The 17,045-nt window shown below is 51.6% G+C and overlaps 7 protein-coding genes across 7 annotated transcripts; 4 read left to right on the top strand and 3 right to left on the bottom strand.

Moving 5' to 3' along the window:
- Nucleotides 1–322: 322 nt before the first annotated feature.
- CPAR01_12254 (galactoside O-acetyltransferase) lies at nt 323–1,053 on the bottom strand (the record flags this gene model as incomplete). Its single annotated transcript, XM_060496511.1, has 2 exons — nt 323–632; nt 704–1,053. 2 exons carry the CDS (start codon nt 1,051–1,053, stop codon nt 323–325), a joined length of 660 nt encoding a protein of 219 aa, XP_060345296.1.
- A 1,028-nt stretch (nt 1,054–2,081) lies between these two features.
- On the top strand, nt 2,082–2,696 carry CPAR01_12255 (uncharacterized protein; the record flags this gene model as incomplete). The annotated part of the gene is made up of 1 exon (XM_060496512.1): nt 2,082–2,696. The coding sequence occupies one exon, from the start codon at nt 2,082–2,084 to the stop codon at nt 2,694–2,696; it is 615 nt and encodes a 204-aa protein (XP_060345297.1).
- Nucleotides 2,697–3,850: 1,154 nt separating this feature from the next.
- CPAR01_12256 (uncharacterized protein) lies at nt 3,851–4,420 on the top strand (the record flags this gene model as incomplete). The annotated part of the gene is made up of 1 exon (XM_060496513.1): nt 3,851–4,420. One exon carries the CDS (start codon nt 3,851–3,853, stop codon nt 4,418–4,420), a length of 570 nt encoding a protein of 189 aa, XP_060345298.1.
- Nucleotides 4,421–6,182: 1,762 nt separating this feature from the next.
- On the top strand, nt 6,183–6,338 carry CPAR01_12257 (uncharacterized protein; the record flags this gene model as incomplete). The annotated part of the gene is made up of 1 exon (XM_060496514.1): nt 6,183–6,338. The coding sequence occupies one exon, from the start codon at nt 6,183–6,185 to the stop codon at nt 6,336–6,338; it is 156 nt and encodes a 51-aa protein (XP_060345299.1).
- Nucleotides 6,339–7,111: 773 nt separating this feature from the next.
- Nucleotides 7,112–7,729, bottom strand: CPAR01_12258 (uncharacterized protein; the record flags this gene model as incomplete). Its single annotated transcript, XM_060496515.1, has 1 exon — nt 7,112–7,729. The coding sequence occupies one exon, from the start codon at nt 7,727–7,729 to the stop codon at nt 7,112–7,114; it is 618 nt and encodes a 205-aa protein (XP_060345300.1).
- Nucleotides 7,730–11,091: 3,362 nt separating this feature from the next.
- CPAR01_12259 (glycolipid anchored surface protein) lies at nt 11,092–12,762 on the top strand (the record flags this gene model as incomplete). Its single annotated transcript, XM_060496516.1, has 2 exons — nt 11,092–11,172; nt 11,233–12,762. The coding sequence occupies 2 exons, from the start codon at nt 11,092–11,094 to the stop codon at nt 12,760–12,762; spliced, it is 1,611 nt and encodes a 536-aa protein (XP_060345301.1).
- Nucleotides 12,763–15,040: 2,278 nt separating this feature from the next.
- On the bottom strand, nt 15,041–15,223 carry CPAR01_12260 (uncharacterized protein; the record flags this gene model as incomplete). Its single annotated transcript, XM_060496517.1, has 1 exon — nt 15,041–15,223. The coding sequence occupies one exon, from the start codon at nt 15,221–15,223 to the stop codon at nt 15,041–15,043; it is 183 nt and encodes a 60-aa protein (XP_060345302.1).
- Between the last annotated feature and the right edge of the window lie 1,822 nt (nt 15,224–17,045).

Consider the following 17,045-nt stretch of genomic DNA (forward strand, 5'->3'; position numbering starts at 1 on the left):
TAGTCCAAGTCATGGTGGTCAGGAGACCCCAGCTTTGGATTCGTCACATCTCTTGCTTGTGTCAGACTTGGACGTGTAAGTCTATTGTCGAATCACAGGCATTCGACAATCCATCAATCACTGTAGCCAATAGGGTCTGCGGCGTAATTCCACGGCTGCAGCAAGCATATACTAGACTGATGGAGAGGCGGTGTTTACTTACAGCGCGGATTTTTGCAAAGCCGGGCAGAGTTCGAAAGGTTTCGGGAGGCAGGGCTAGTTCACAACTTGACACAACCCATATCAAATACCAGACTGTATGTCTTTATTTTACGAAATTTGTCTAAGCAACCGGTTCTACCTTCTTGACGACCTTGGCCGGAACACCAACTGCAACTGAGTAATCGGGAATATCTCTATTCACAAGCGCGCCGGCACCAATGGTGCACCCCTTGCCGATATTGATTCCCGGCAACACTGTGACGTTCGCTCCAATCCAGCAGTCATCGCCAATGGTGATGGGCTCTGCATACTCGATGTTGTCTCTCCTAGACTGCAAGGCAGTCTCGTGAGTTGCTGTGATGAGGCTGACTCCTGTGGCGAAGAAGACATTGTTTCCAATGGTCACATGAGCACAGTCAAGAATGACGCAGCTTTACAGGTTCTTGGTCAGTTTTGTCTGTTTCAAAGGGGGAATGGGTCGACTCATAGGAATATCACATACTTGAAATTGGCGTAGAAGCGATCTCCGACCGTGATATTGCAGCCGTAATCAACCTGCAAGCTGGGCTCGACGTAGACATCTTTTCCAATACCGCCGAAAAGCTCCTTGATCATGCCCACTCTCTTGTTGGCAACGTCGTCTGCAGATTCGTCGTCTCCTGGAACATAGGTGTTGAATTTCTGAGCCAGTCGACGGGCACGGTGTCTCGATGCTACTAGCTCAGGCGCCATGCAGCTGTAAAGCATGCCAGAGACCATCTTCTCATAGTCTTCGCACCAGGGCACATGCTCGAGAGTCTTGGCAAAGGCAATAGCCTTATCGTCCTTTTGCGTACGGATTGGTGGCACCATCTTGGCTATTGTATAGTTGACTGTCGATTGAGAGGCTCAAGGTGAGATGTGGCGTTGGAATATCGACGTCAAAATTTGGGATCTCACCACCTTAAATTGGCCTACCAAGGTGGTAGAAGCGGTGACTCCGCCCGCCTTTTCAAGTACGAAAGCGAGGTACAGCGCATGACGCTAAGTCTTTTGGCTGGGGAAACTTCCATATTTGGTAAACACCCCAACAGGTCGCGGAAGACTCCGCAAGCGCATTTAAACTATGGGGTGCGGGGTTGAAGCATCATGAACTTCAGACGACTTCTACAATTCTGCGAGAAAGGCAGCGAAAGATGTTAGAGCTTCAGCTTTTCAAAAGTGAAGTTGAGGACAGAGTGCCTTTTGAAAGAATGATGTGGCTTTAGGGTGACGATTCCTAGCCGATCCATGAAATGTGGCATTAGAACCGCTGACCACACGTCATCTGACGGATCCTGTGCTGCAAGCCAAGTCGCTGAGACCGATTGCCACGCGCCTAAGGCTTCACACCATGAGCGAATGAGCAAACAACAAGGACTCTAGCGATCCCGGCGACTCTCGCGGGACCTATGAGGTGTGTGAGAGAGCTGGAAGACCCTGCGCCACGTTTGTCCAGCCCTGCTAGGCAAAAGCGTTGGCCAAAGATCAGCGACGTCAAGCCACGAGATAGTATCTTGGCTTGCTACATTAGGAAAACTGAAGTCGTTTCCTTTTGCCCTCTTCGAGCTTCAAGTAGCTCTCATGATGCACAAGGCAGAGCAGCTGGACCCTGCGGCTTTCCGAGTCTGGGCAAAGGAAGTATTTATGCTTATTTCTTCACTGATTGTAAGCGCAGTGAGATCACCACAGCAGCGGAGCAAGAACCAGCATCATCAATGAGCAAGACCGAGCAAGATAGCTTTGCATCTTTCTTATATAAATACGATACAGGCAACATCCTTTGCACCGACTCTGAAATGTATGAACTTGTTTCCCTCGTCGACACACGCATCGATCGGCACAACCAGAAATCACACAACATGATGAGCACCGGCTGCGACGCAACGCCCACGCCGTCCGGCTCGCCCTGCGAAGTCCTCCGCCAGGTGGAACGACTGGGTGGTGCCCAAACAATGATAGACCGGGTCGATCTCGCAAACGGTTCTACAACACCATTCTACGTCCTTCACCGCAACAAGGAAAACAAAACCGTTGCCGTGTTACATGCAGATCCCCGCGCGCAAGCATCGGGTGAAGCGTTGGGTATAGCGAAATACCATTCCCTGTCCTCAAAAATCGACGTCATTCTCCGCGGCGTGCCGATCAAGATGAAGACCAACACTATGGGTAACACACACAGGTTCGACCACCATGGTATAAGCTACAGTTGGGGTGTCTCCAATTTGAGCATGTCAATGAACACGATGTATCTGAAGGATGCCGGGGGCAAACTGCTGGCGACATGGAAAAGGTACCCTGAAGGCAGGTTAAGCGGCATGATTGGACAGTCAGCCCCGACATTTGAGGTTTACGTCCCGCCACAGAGCATCGATATGGACATGGTGATTGTCACAGGGTCTGCAGCGGTCGAGTATTGGCTGAAGTATAAGAAAGACTCCTACGCAGCGGTAGGAGAGGCCTTCGGTGCAGTTTGATACATCTGAAGAAACTCATAGCGGACTGTATGTTGGAGTGTATTCGTTGGCCTAGTATTCGAAGGGGAAAGCGAATATCGGTTGGGAGCCTCTGTGGCGTTGGCGCTGATCTGATAGAATTTCTTCATATTTGAACAATGTACTTAAGATTTCCATTTTCGAGTGTATGAAGGTTGAAGCATCAGGGCAATTGAGGTGACCGACAGCAACCAGGAGATGATGTATCATATGACGGTGCCACGGGTATGAAGTTGTACTGATAGATTGCCCATGATGATCCATTTTGCCTATGTTTCCAGGAACGACGCAACGGCAAAATCAATGAATAGTCTTTAGCGGCACCTCTTCAAGGTAAACCCACCCCAAGAGCAGGATTCGGAGCCGTTAGTCCTGTGTTGTAATGTTCCCTATGGAATGGTCCAGGGCGGCCATGCTTCACTATCGAAAAGGTGAGCAAAAATTGTCTGTAGTAGTAGGTTACTCTCTCATAGCTCTTCTGTTGCTTTGATAAGACTCAAGACAGTGATGACAAAGAAAGTTGCGTTGCAATGGCTCAAGCCTCAACTTCACAACGTCTTTATGTTTAACATTTCCAATAACAAAGCCGAGAAGTCGAAGAATCGAGGTCACAGAAAACCAGCCAGCGATAGTAATGGTATCTTTGTACTCTGACGCCTTCTGTACTGTCAGTTTTCCTTCAACATGGGCTAGCAGGTGAATCCTGGGGCCGGTGGAAGGAAGGAAGCCTCTTGCCCGGACACCTTATTGAGAGACAGTACTGATGAGACCCATCTTGTCTCTCCCAAGGCATTTTTAAACACGTCTCATCTCACACTCTTGCTCGTTGTATCACGAGGCCTCATCTCTGTCCCGCAGAAAGAAAGTCAACTAACAGAACTGGCGAGAGCACCCCTTCCCATTTAAGCTTGCTCCTTCCTTCTACTCTGAAAAAGATTATCTCTCCTTTTCTATCCTCTACTTCCCTCGAATTACTCCCAGCTTTTTCATCATCGCCCACTCTCTCTTATACTCAACCAGTTTCGCTGCGAGCCAGATCGTATAGCAATCTTTACAAGCTCTCCAAAATCCTCTTTTGCTCGCGTCCTTCGAGCTGTTTCACTCAATTCAGTCATCATTTAGACTTCGACATCAATATGGATGAATTCTGCGTTCGTCTCCTCTCCTACTTCGACCGCGGCATGGACGGCAAGCCCGGCCGCTGGCCTCACTCGCTTCCCTCTCCCGAGGACATGGCAGGCGCTGGCTATCGCTTCGAAGGCAACCGGGAAGTCGGAGGCGACATCGTCGTCTGCGATTTCTGTACCATGCAAGCGTGGGCGTGGGAGCGCAAGGACGATCCGTTCGCTCAACACATGGAGTCCAAGAGTTGTGAATACGTTGACAGCGAGATGTTCCGAGACAATCACGACAAGTTCCTTCAGAAGCAGGGCGAGAACAAGAAGATGGACGACTTGATGCTCACGCCTCCTGCTACGCCGACCAAGAAGACTTACAAGCCGCGCCGGAAGTTGCGCTTGTCCCCCATCGTGACTGTATTCGATAGCATGCCTACCGAGGAAGCCGACGCCAAGGCCGTCAATAATAGCAAGCCTGTCGAGATCGCGGTTTCTGCTGGAGAGACCAAGATCTTGATCAAGATTACTGATGGCGGCGAGCGTGGTAAGCTTCCAGTTCCTACTCCTACTCCTTCCTCTTTGCCTTGAAGCTAACAAGTCGGACAGCTGCCAAGAGAATCCGTCTCGAGTGAGCGGCCCTGCGCTCGACGTTCGTCCAAAGACAACATGGCTGTTACAGATGTGACTTTTACAAACATACTTGCTTCGAATACCCTCGTTCGTTCCATCTATTCCGACTTGCAAAACGCTCGGGAATGCTGACATCTCTCACCAGTATTTCAGAGACTGCTACATTATCATTTTTGATCAGTGCGTGGACTAGCGAGGAAGAGTCTGTTCATGTGCTTTAGGGCAAGATACCGATATGGAAGGAAGGAACTACGAGATATGTACAGGAATTTGCCCAGATGAGCAAGCATGACGCTTGTGGATGAGTTTTTCAAGGGCAAGGCATTACGGCAATCGCCAAACATCGGCCATCGGCTGCGTTTGGACAGAGCTATCAGAAGACTTCCACGAATGGTGGCGAGAGGGAATACATACCATCATCATAAGGCAGTAGTCTGTCTCTAGGTAGCCAACAGACATCTGTATCATTCACTCATCCAAACCTACGGTCTAAACAGGGTACATGACATGACAAACGCCGGTGGCAAATGTTCCACAGCGGCCTATTGACCTTTTGCCTACCCGTGACATCGCAGAGCAACTAGGTACTCCTCCAACTACAATCTTCTGGTAGACGAGTGAGGCCAGCGCCGCAGCCGTCCACAGGTCTCAGATCACATCCTTCCTCCTCATCGTCACAACCCGTTTCCAAAGGTCTATGAGAGCGGAGTAATGGGTGGGCAATGCACGGCAGGCAAGACAAATCATATCAAGTGCCGACTGGAAACACGGCACGCGGAGGATTGAACGGGGCCGAAGGGTTGTCGGTGTCCGCGGGCCGTGAGACATTAGCACAGAAACGTGGGTGGGTGACACACCCGCATACATCTACAAACAACCTCTGGCGAGGCTTACTCCAACGTATGTCTATGTAGACATCCAGTTGCTTATACTCTGCATGTGGTATCAAACGAGAGTGACAGGATGAGCGAGTCCCTGTCATTGTGAGCGCAGTGACGCCCGCTATGAACCCGCGCCACAGCCATCAATCCCCCAACTGGAAATTCAATGTCGCGCTGTACCTGTTGCCGCAGAAGCGAGCCGCTCAAAGACTTTCCCTTCCAGACCGACCGGAGGATCCTTAACATACGCAGGGCGCAAAGGTCATGTTCTCCGTGGTCAGAAATGAGTCGAACTAGGCACTTGATCAGCGCGTGTGGCAGCCGTTAGGATCCGTGAGATGCCCCTAGTGGGTGTTCCTTAGGCAGCTCCCGGTCGGCTGCTCTCTGTATTGTGTTTGGTCAGCGGTTAAGTTTGCACGTTGTAGTAAGGTAGGTAGGTAGTTTCAGCGGCCATCCGCAGCGGCGAGGCGGGTTCGTTCCATTCAGCTCAAGTTCCAGCGTAGGGCCAGGTGCAAACCGTACTACAAATGGAACGGCTGTCAGGCGGGCGGGCGGCGGTGCGCTGCGGGCTGTGCGGGAGCGCTCGTGATGGCCGCACCGCCGGGTGACAAGACGGGCGACTGACAGGGTCGACCAATGACCTTGGCGATGGGTGACAGCCGCCAAGATGTAGGCAGACTTTTTGTGAGATGAGGCAGCTTTTGCCCAGACGTATTTAATGAAGCAGAGGGGCTGCTCATGATGTGAATGCGAATGGGCTTTTGAGTATCGTGTGAACAAACCGAATATCAAAAACACAAGCACCAAAGCAAATCACGAGACCGAGACGAGAAGCTACAATGACGACTGTCAATCAATACCAGCGTAATGGCAGATCAGGCCGCCCATCGGGGCGCAATCCGCTCCGTACCGTCTGGCGCGAGACGTACGAGGTCTGGGATGGGGTCTGCTACGGCGTAGGCAAGGCCTATTTCAAGATCACCGGCAGATGGTGATATGCCGCGGGGCAGGCGGCAGGGCCGGCAGACGTATGGATGCATCATCGCATTCCAGTATAGCCCTGACGGCACACCGAGTAGTGACGAATGACGAACAACACATGAGTAACGAGTAAACGAATAACGCGCCTGATGATTAACGACAAACGACAACCGGAGACGAGAAGATGAACGACGGAGCACCGGGGTGGAGGAATCAAGCATTTCGAGTATCCCGAGGGCAACATTAGGGAACCATAGGCTGGCATCGAGAAATGTTGACAGGAACCAACCATAATTCACCAGCCAATCCGACAAGGAAGGCCAGATTAGACCAGATTGAAAGAAACAACCCGCTTGGGCGAACAGCAAGATTGGCATCGACAACCCGCCCACCGATGACGTCGGGCCTGGGAAAATCTTGATCAGCGCCGCAGACTCTAGAACGCTGTGTCCATCTCTTGGCACTGTGACAGATAGTTCAGCTGGAGGCGGATTCAGTGGTTCCCCATCAACTTGACACGGATTTGAGGGGATCATCCTGCCAGAGTGGGCCCCTTCAAGGCTCAAGGTTTTGGTGACGCCGGGAGGGGAAGGGAGACAGTCGCTGGGCGGGCGAGCCGGGGGGAGATAGGTAACGAGGGTTTGCCCTTGGTTAGGAATGAGGATAAGGCGCGAGAATCCGAGGAAAGAATATCGAGAACGCGGGAGCTGCGGACATGGCGGACGGGGATCCCGCTGGGTGGCCGCGGGATGATAGCCGAGTGGGATGGTTGGCCGCCTTTTGCGATTTAGATCATCTGAATGGGGGTGAAACGGGGCGCGAGCGACACCGAAACGATCTTCTGTCGACTATCAACAAGAATAGTAGACGGATGCGGTACGGGAAGGAAATGCTTGGTTGGAGTTGCACTGCCGCAGACCACGTCGCATGGAATCCATAGAATAGAAGATCCGAATTTACAATCAGCAAGACTTTGGTGACTCTCGAATTCTGATAAACGGGTCACGTCTTCCAGTATCCGTACAGTACATTGTACCGATGAACGGGCCAAAGGGCCCATCCTCGGGGAGAAACGAGACGCAAGACAGGTGAAGAAAAAGCAAGCAAATCGTTTGTCCATCGTATTGGCTTCCTGCGCGGCGGCAGATGAACCAGTGTCGAGAAGCCCACATAAACCACAATTCTGTCGTTGGAAAATCGGGGCGGCGAGCATACGCAGTAAAAGTGATTCCAGATTGAGATTCGCACGACCGGGTTTGATGGTTTGATGCTGGGCCTTGAACCAATGCCAACAGCGCATCCGACATTCGGACCGGGCCCCTCTGGCTCCCTTCTGGAGACTCTGGATGTCTGGGCCGTTTAAGCCTGGCGCTAGGCCTAGAGTAAACAACTTAAGGTAGGCCATACCAAAAGAGAGTTAATTGGACTACCGCTTCGCCAGTCCTATTTTTGTTGCTCTTGCGAGTTGGCAACTGGCGAGTATTAGGTGCCCATACGGATACATACGCTGCCAGTATGGATGCTGCCAGCACCGAGACAGTACTGGAAAACCCCGTCGAGTCAGGGAACATGGCGGTTAGCGCTGACTGCACTGCTGGTCGGAACTAAAGGCCTTCACTGTGTAGAAGTAGCACACCCACACATCCTGTAGGTGTGCCTCCAAGCCTCGTATTGGCGGCGATATGAAAGTTTTGCCTCTGGGGCTGTGGTTGACAGTTTGTCGATGCGCTGCTTCATCGTCAATTCGGAGAATTCGGTCGGCCCCCGTCCGTCCCGAGCTGGTGGTGAAGCTGTCCGCCATGCGTTGGCTAGCTCAGCTTGATTTGCATTTGCTCAGCAGTGAGGCATCCGTCGAGCAAGGATACGAGCATATTGCGCAGCGCTTTGTCATAGGACACTCGCCAGAAACATCGGTCCGTCTGGGTTCGAGTGCTGCGAGACAGCAACAGCCCAGCGCAGCAAGCCTGCTGGATCATGGATGGATGGTGTGGGATGACTGGGAGAACAGACGAATAGTGGGATGATTGGCCTGAAGGTCTGGACCGCCGCTGCAGTCAGACTGTGTACAGAGTACTTCCGTCGACGTGGATGCATCTGCTGGGAGCCTGGCTCTCTGGGTTGTTCTGCTCCTGCATTACACAGAGTATTGAATTACCCATTGTAACATTATCTGTGGTTCTCACTGGAGATTTGGGCCGTTGGCGAGTGACACCTTGGAGGCTGATATTGACAGTCGAGTTGGCCACGGTGGAGATAACAAGAAAACCATGCCGGAAGTTGATTGCAGTGCTGCCAACAAAGAGATGTATCCGTATGTGGCAGATGAGGATGAAAAATTCTTTCAGATCGCTGCCGTGTTCATCCCAAGCATGTTGGATTGGGCTGGGCAGAGTCGGTGGGAGCTTGCCATGGCAGACCTGAGGGAGAAGAGCGCGCTGGGCAGTGGCTGGGCGAAGGGGAACCTGTGAAGTGAAATTGACTTTCTGTCTGGTTATGCGCCGCGGGACTTGACAGCGGGATGTGATGGGAACTCGATAGTGAGGCGCAGAGGACGGACGACAAGAAATGCCAATGCTGAGAGGTGAATGACCTCTTGGCAATCCAGGTTGAAGGGTTCTTGGTTTATCTGTTGAGGCCAAAGATGGTGATGTTTGACGCTTGGCGGCACACGATAGCCTCCAATTCTGTTCGTCTAGGACCTACTCCGTAGAGGCTAGAGCATCTCGGCGTCTTGCTGGAGGGGTTCACTGGTTCTGGTAGGCCGGTGCGTTGGTGGCACACCCACGAGCTATGAGCCTGTAATGGACCAGACGAGGGGCGGCGGCTGGGTTGTGAGAAGATGAGCCCGGCGTCCGCAAGTCCCGGTCTGGAAGGTCAGCCGGTTCTCCAGGCCGAAGCTCACCTTGAGTGGAGATTGCCCCTATTTCTCGCTATTTCACTAACGGCCTTGGTGGATGAAGCGGTGGACCGTGGCCCCAGCGGCTACAGTGTGAACTGGGGGCGTGGTAATGGTGCCCTCGTGTCCTGGTGCCCTGGTGCAGTGTGTTTGTGTTGGTTCGAGACGGCGTCGAAAGGAGAGTTGTCGAGGAGAGATGCAGTGAAGATGAAGCTATAACAGCTTTATGTGGTAGATCCCTGAGCAGATGTTAGTGCTTCATCGGACGTCATAGGGTGATTTGGATGGACCTCTGTCCACACTGTGCCAAGTCTCTCACAACCTTGAAACGAGATGAACATGGCCCAGGCGGTTCCCAGCGTGCATCCAGGGTACGTATCTAGTCGCTCGCCTCTCTCGTCTCTCTTGCTCTTCTTTCGCGCGGAGAAGAAGGTTCTTAGGTAATAAGACATTCCTCCAGTACGGAGTAAGGTAAGGTAGGTTCGGTTGGCAGATGCATGTTGAGTGCAAGTGCTAATTTGGCACATGTGCAGGTACCTCGTGATTCAATAGTGTCGCGCAGTGGCTTCAGGTATCCGTACCGTCGCATCTTTCTCTTTCGCTCATCTCGTCCAAAAGAATGGAAATGAAGATGCAGGCAGGCAATGTATGAATGGTGCTAAGACGGCTGCGCCTCGCTCTCGCGCCGGCTATTCGCGTCTGCGGTCTTGTTGTCTGAATGTGTGTGCTAATGGTGTATCCAATAAGCGGCATCAATTGCTGAATGTAGAGATGCACGTATTGGTGTTTGGTACGATGAGACGGTAGCGCACGTATGTACGGAGTATTCACGAGGGGATCCAATTTGCGCATCGAATACGGGGATAATTGTTCAATGAATTGGAAGAGAGCGAAATTGGATGAATGCTGAACAGTGGATGGTCACAACAAAAAAAGAGTAAAAAATACCAAGAGATTAGAGAGGAGGAGTGGAGGAAAGAGACTTTGGGAGGAGGGCAAGGGGGGGGAGGATTGGAGGAAGCAAGAGGAAGCAACAGGCTAGCAGAAGAAGCTTGCCAGTAAGGATAAACCGAAAGGGGTCACCCCTGCCCCTCCTTCACTCTTGCCCCTGGGGGTTATCCATGACCCCGGTCCGTCCTTCCCTGTCTGTTCAAGGTACCTTTTTTACGCCTTCCGCGCCGTTGCTTCCTGCCTTCTCAACGCCATGGTGGTCTAGCCGGTGCCTGCCTCACCATTGCACCGGTCGATCCTCTGTGTCTTCCTTCCACAGTCCACTCCTTCCACTGTACGCAGTACGCAGCAATTGCAGGCAGGTTCAGTTCTCTTGCTCTTTCCCATTCTTTAGAAGAGATAGGTACCTACCTTACGTACATCCACAAGTACTCAGGTACATGGATACTTGAAGCAAGTACCTCACTTCGTACCCGGTGGGGCTTAACCACACATTCCAGGGCGTGTTTCTGCTTTTCTACCTCGCGCCTCCCTCCCGTCACAGAATCTCTGACTTCTTGATTCTCCTTTCTCCTCTCCGTGTTTCCTCCAAACCCGTCCACTCCCTCACTTGCTATCCGCAATCGTTTCTTCTTGTAGGGGAATTCATTAGACAAGGCCCTATTCATCCTTTTTTGAATGTGTCACTGTCTCTGAAACCCTATTCTTTTAATCAACAACAAACCACTTCGCACTCTCGTTAGCTCCACCAATTATTTCTACCTTTTTCAGACCGTTTGGATCGGATATTCAGGAAAGACAAAAACAACTAAACGTCACTTCCCACTTCCCGACAACAACCTCGACGACAAGCCCGTCAGAGAAGATCCTCCAGACCACACGCACCGAACACTCACAAATCACACAACATAACCATCACAATGGGCAAGGTCGCCGCCGCCGTTTCCGCGGCTCTGCTGCTTGCCAGCAACGCCGCTGCTCTCGACCCTATCGTCATGAAGGTATGATGCCATCACACACCCCCACCAAGCCTGACATGCATCACTAACAATTCAAAACAGGGCTCCAAGTTCTTCTACGAGAACGGCACCCAGTTCTACATGAAGGGTATTGCCTACCAGCAGGACACCGCCGCCGCCGGTGGTGAGTCCAAGACTGGCGACTACAACGATCCCCTCGCAGACGAGACTGCTTGCAAGCGTGACGTTCCTATCATGGTGAAGGCCGGCACCAACACCATCCGAACCTACGCCATTGACCCCAAGAACAACCACGACGCCTGCATGAAGCTTCTCAGCGACGCCGGCATCTACGTCGTCTCCGACTTGGGTGAGCCCAAGCTCTCCATCAACCGTGACAACGCCCAGTGGAACACCGAGCTCCTCGACCGCTACACTGCCGTTATCGATGCCCTCGCCAAGTACGACAACACCATCGGTTTCTTCGCCGGTAATGAGGTCTCCAACAACAAGACCAACACCGAGGCTTCCGCCTTCGTCAAGGCTGCCGTTCGTGACTCCAAGAAGCACATCAAGGACAAGGGTTACCGCTGGATGGGTGTTGGCTACGCCGCCAACGACGACGCTGACATTCGCACCAACTCGGCCCACTACTTCAACTGCGGTGACCAGGAGACCGCCATTGACTTCTGGGGTTACAACATCTACTCGTGGTGCGGTAAGAACACCCTCGCCGGTGCCGGTTACACCACCCAGATCGACTTCTTCAAGAACTACTCCGTCCCCGTCTTCTTCGCCGAGTACGGCTGCAACATCCCCGACGGTGCCGATGGCCGTATCTTCCAGGAGACCACCGCTCTGTACGAGAAGGAGATGACTGACGTCTTCTCTGGTGGTATCGTCTACATGTATCACCAGGAGGCCAACGACTACGGTCTCGTCGAGATCAACAACGGTGTCGCCAAGACCATGAAGAACTACGACCAGCTCGCTTCCCGTGTTCTTGCTGCCACCCCCGCTGCCGTTCAGATGGCCTCTTACTCGCCCACCAACAAGGCCGCTGAGTGCCCTGGCACCTCCTCTACCTGGGAGGTTCACGGCGATGCCCTTCCCCCCACCCCTGACAGTTCTCTCTGCGAGTGTATGGTCAAGTCTCTTTCTTGCACCCCCAAGGATGGCCTGAAGGCTTCTGCCATTGGCGAGATCTTCGGCTACATCTGCGGTGCCTCCCCCGACTCTTGCCGCGGTATCAACACCAACACCACCACCGGTGTCTACGGCGCCTACTCCATGTGCACTGACGAGCAGAAGCTCGCCTTCGTCATGGACACCTACTACAAGTCCCAGAAGTCCGCCAGCACTGCTTGCAACTACGATGGCCAGGGCCAGGTTGTTACCCCCTCCTCCACCGACAGCTCTTGCAGCTCCGCCCTTGCCTCCGCTTCTGCCGCCAACAGCGCTGCTGCCACCGCCACCGCCCCCGTCTCCTCCACTGCCAACCCCAGCTCCAGCTCTTCTGGCAACGCTGCTGCCGGCAGCCCCTACCAGCCCATGTTCAACTTCGGCGGTTTTGCCATCGGCGCCTACATTGTCGCCGCCGGTGCCGTCGGTGCTGCCATGATTGCTCTGTAAACGGTCTCTTCATCTAATGATGTGTCGAGGTGGAAAAAATGGGTGTGCCCAGGATGAGGGCGATATACATTTATGCGAGCGTGTAGGATATCCAACGCAGGTTACCATGGTGCCTCGTTTAATACAGTCACGACTCGACAGATTTTTTACTAGCATGAGGCTCTTTTGTGTTTCTCACCATCACATGGCGTTGGGTCTTCACTGGCAGCAGCTATTCTGCTTCATGACTGGCCGACAGGTCAATGTTGTTTTCTAGTGTCTTTTGGTTCGATGAATAGAATTTTTTCTTTTTGTTCATATCGATTGCCCTGATTGGACCCTGTGAATGTGTGAGTGTACATATCATGACTTGGCAGTGATCTCAGCCACCATCTAGCCGTTGCTCTTGCCTTGGCAACCTAGGCGTCATTTACCTAAGATTCTTGCCCAGCACTTGGCAGGACTCTCGGACATGGTGAAATATCTACGGACGCTGTTACTGAAGCGGTGAAGATGGTACACATGGTTGCCAAGATCGCAGCTTAATAGTCTACCTGCCTCTTGGTCCCTTGTAGGATATTTCAATGACGATCCCGAGCCCTCTCGAAGTTATGGATCCCGTGGTTGAGAAGTAGTCCCGAAACTTGCACACCGCGACATCAATTGGTTCTCACGATGGCCCCCGTTACCCTATTTTTCCATTGCTCCCGGAAATTTCAAAAGAGATACGCACGCGAGTAAAGACCTCTTTCTTCCTCGGCGAATTTATCTCTGTTGTCTCTGTCGTATCCGTATGCAAGTATGTGTTCTCTAAGCAGACGAATCGGGAGAGTCTCGCATTTTGTTGCATATTCCAACGTCTACCACGGTAGCCATGGTTTCAGCTGTCTCATCCGATGTGTAGTTTCTCGACTAGCAATAGCTAATTTCATTGAAAGGCTCAAGATACTGTCGGCGAGGTGCGCATCTGACTCTTGGCCTCCTCTAAAGCTGCTTGCCATAAGGACAGAGTCTTCAGCCTTGAAAACGTTTCCCATGTGTCCACGCTTGATGGGGAAGGAGAACGGCCTTGTCTTTAGTTGCTTTGGGGGTTCATGTGCACGAATGATCTGCCGTTTATGGTATGATGCTACATTCAAACGCTTTCTGGACGGCCATGTAGTGACTATTCGCAGCAAAACGGAAACCTTTCTCTGGCTGTCCGATGCATCTTGAGATAAGGTCATAGAAAAGATGGCGAGGACGAAGCGAGAGCTACTTGTAAGCATCTACTTTAACATATTCCGGGCTTACTCCAGAGAGTGCATGTACGTAGTAGGCACATGTTGATCGCCAAAGCCTGCGTAGATACCTAGGTAAGTGACCTATCAAGATTGAATCGAAGACGTCTCTAAGGAGGCTACAATTTTACGAAACGTCTGAAAAAGCAAGATATGAACCCATCACCTCTACCCCAAGAGATTCTGAACATCATATGCTTTGTCAGTTTTGCCACCCATACTTTACACTTCCATAGTACTCATTTCATGTTTCTATGATGGTTATGAGTGTCTCTGACCTAGAGGACATTCAAGACGAATAGAATCATTTCTGCTGGCATTTACGTTCGTCAATGTAGCCCTTCCAAACGAAATACCACGAACTCTACGTATTCAAGGCCCATGAAGTGGCTGCTGTGTCTTACATGGTCGTTTACCCTACTGACCTTTCATTGGATTCTTTGAAAAGCACCCTGACTTGGATACATGCAAACGTGTACTACGGCTCAAGAACCGTTGAACACTGGAGGCATTGGCACTTGACGTGATCTCTGGAGGAGCTCGCGGCAAGGGTCAAAGAGGGTCTGTTGGCCGAATGACCCCTTGCATCGAAAGTAGTTGAGAATTGAATTTGAATTCAATAACCTGGCCTCTTGTCTCCAAGCAGTTGTCAGATCAATCCAAGGATTGTACGCCACGTCCGTCAGCCGCAACGATCATTAGGACTCCCAATACCGAGCCAGAATAGTTGAGCTTCAGGACTTAGTATGGATTGCAGGGAGCTGTTGAGCCGCCGCTCGTTGTGTACTGGTTTCCCATATTGCGACTCCGTGTTGTTTGACCCAGGTGTCTAGAATGGTTTAGATGATCTCAATCTCATTGGAGAAAGTATGGTACTTTCTGCTTCAGTAGGCCCGTCGCAATGTGGTCGCTGGTGTGTTTCTGATCTCTTTGCAAGTCTCAGTGTCTTTGCCAATTTCAGTCGGTTGCGCTGGATCCTATCGAGGGAAACCGGCCTTGATAACTGGCTCTAGAATCCCTCATGTCATCCTTCGGTATGTGATGGTCTCGTCTTGTGAACGTAACCTCGAGAATTTTGACTCGTGGATTTTAATGAAGAGCATGAGATCGAATCCGAGAACGACAATGATGGATACCTCGATATAGGGTAAACTGATCTGATCGAACGAGTAATAGGCTCTGCGAGAATTGTTTGTTAGCATTTGTTCACAAGAGGCTTTGGGGCTTTGAGTAGACTGCAGTTGGACGATGACGGTGTAGCTGAACGGCGTTTTGTACTATTTCGACAAAGATGACGATAACAGGATGGTTTATGCAAAGTAGGTGGGCATGAGGGAGCATGTTGAAGAAATGACTTGAGATATACGGGACGATGCCGGACTATTGCACTGACTTAGGTATGGTGAGCAACAGCCCTGGAGGGTTCGAGATTTCCGAGATTTTCGAGTAGGGCTTCGTGTTCTTCGCTCGGAGGACATTGCTGATTCTCACCTTTTGTCCTGCCTACAATCATACGAATGCTTGGTTCCATCGGAACAGAGTAAAGGGGTTCGTCTGAAGTACGAAGTCGGTTTTCTCCAGTCTATGGTGTGGTCTCGGGTTTGAAGATGGATATCGATCAGTTCTGCCTGTGAATATGTACTGAAATTCTCCTTCTAGTACCAAAAGGCATATGATATATTCAAAGACTCGAAGTGATGAGTCTGATTACTTACAGCTTGTTTGTTTGTGGGATTTGGCACTCGATGTCTGTTATCATGGTACCAGAACTATCGTGTGGAGGATAGATCATGGCCAGATCTCTGACTGTTGAAGGACTGGGACAGATTTGTTGTGTCTATGTTGCCGCATATACTACAATTGTACGAGTGGAAGCGTCAAAGTAGTAACATCATGCAATGGTGAGTTATGAGAGCCACTGGCAGAAGCGCAGACGAAAGTGTCAACAACTACGTGAGAACAGCTACTTCGGAAGAACCTAGAGGACTATGCTCCCCTTCTCTGTGAGATGCAAGAGATCGTATCAGAGGCATAGTTATGACCATTCGGCGTCCCTGGGAACCCTCAAGTTTACACAAGTCTTGGAAGGCCGAGACAACCGAGGAAATTCGGCCACTCTACAGCCTCTGGTTCGTCAGTTCCTCACCGCAAGGTACGTAACTTTACGGTGATGATCCTTCCTCGGTCTCAAGCAGTGTTATGGTCGTCTGCTATTTCAATGAATGCAGCCTTGCGGCGCAGACATGCAACCCTATTCTTCAGGCCACCCGTAAACTCCCTGTTCCTCATCCAAGGACCAAGCAAAAGCACGTAGGCCTGACCAACAAGGTATCACCAGGATCTGGGTGACTTGTTGGATCTGTGGGATCATGATGGAGGCTGGGCGACTTTGCACGTTTTGGGCTTGGTTTGCGAATCTGCCGCAATTCCCATCGAGATGGAGGGGCGACCAAGGGGGATAGTGGGCAGCAAAAGGACAGGAGGCGATTGAACATGGGCTACAAGCAGGCAGACCAGACAGACTTCCAAGAACCGACGGCGTGGCACGGCGGGCGAAGATGCAGGTAGGTTCAACCCAACTATCGGGAATTTGTGTCGTTGAAATTAGCTTCAGTTCTCGTTCAATCGGACACAGGAGAGGTGACCGTCGCCCAATGGCACGCCGTAGAAGGGTCGAGGATGCCGAGGTTCGATCCGAGGGAGGGGTTGGAAGGATGGCTTGTAAGGTCTAGACTGGGAAGTTTGATGTCCTACCTTAGTCTGAGCCTCTGAGGGGAAATCTATAATGGTTGTCCGCCGTCCGGGCGGTTGCTCGTGGAGGGTGTGGTGGCGTGTATGCATCCTATGATCCTCAATAGGTAGGAGTCGGGAACCTAGACTCGGGGAGAAAGTGTGCATGATCTGTGGAGGGATGTACACTATCTGCGGCGACGCCAATGCTGCTTGGCTCGTTCTATTTCTTGTTGTTTGGTAGCACGGCGAGGCATGCAGGGCGAAATTGAAGAGGGTGGCATCGAATCACCT

Source organism: Colletotrichum paranaense, assembly GCF_030867605.1.
Source record: "Colletotrichum paranaense strain IMI 384185 chromosome Unknown Scaffold_10.1, whole genome shotgun sequence".
In the NCBI taxonomy this organism is placed as follows: Eukaryota; Fungi; Ascomycota; class Sordariomycetes; order Glomerellales; family Glomerellaceae; genus Colletotrichum; species Colletotrichum paranaense.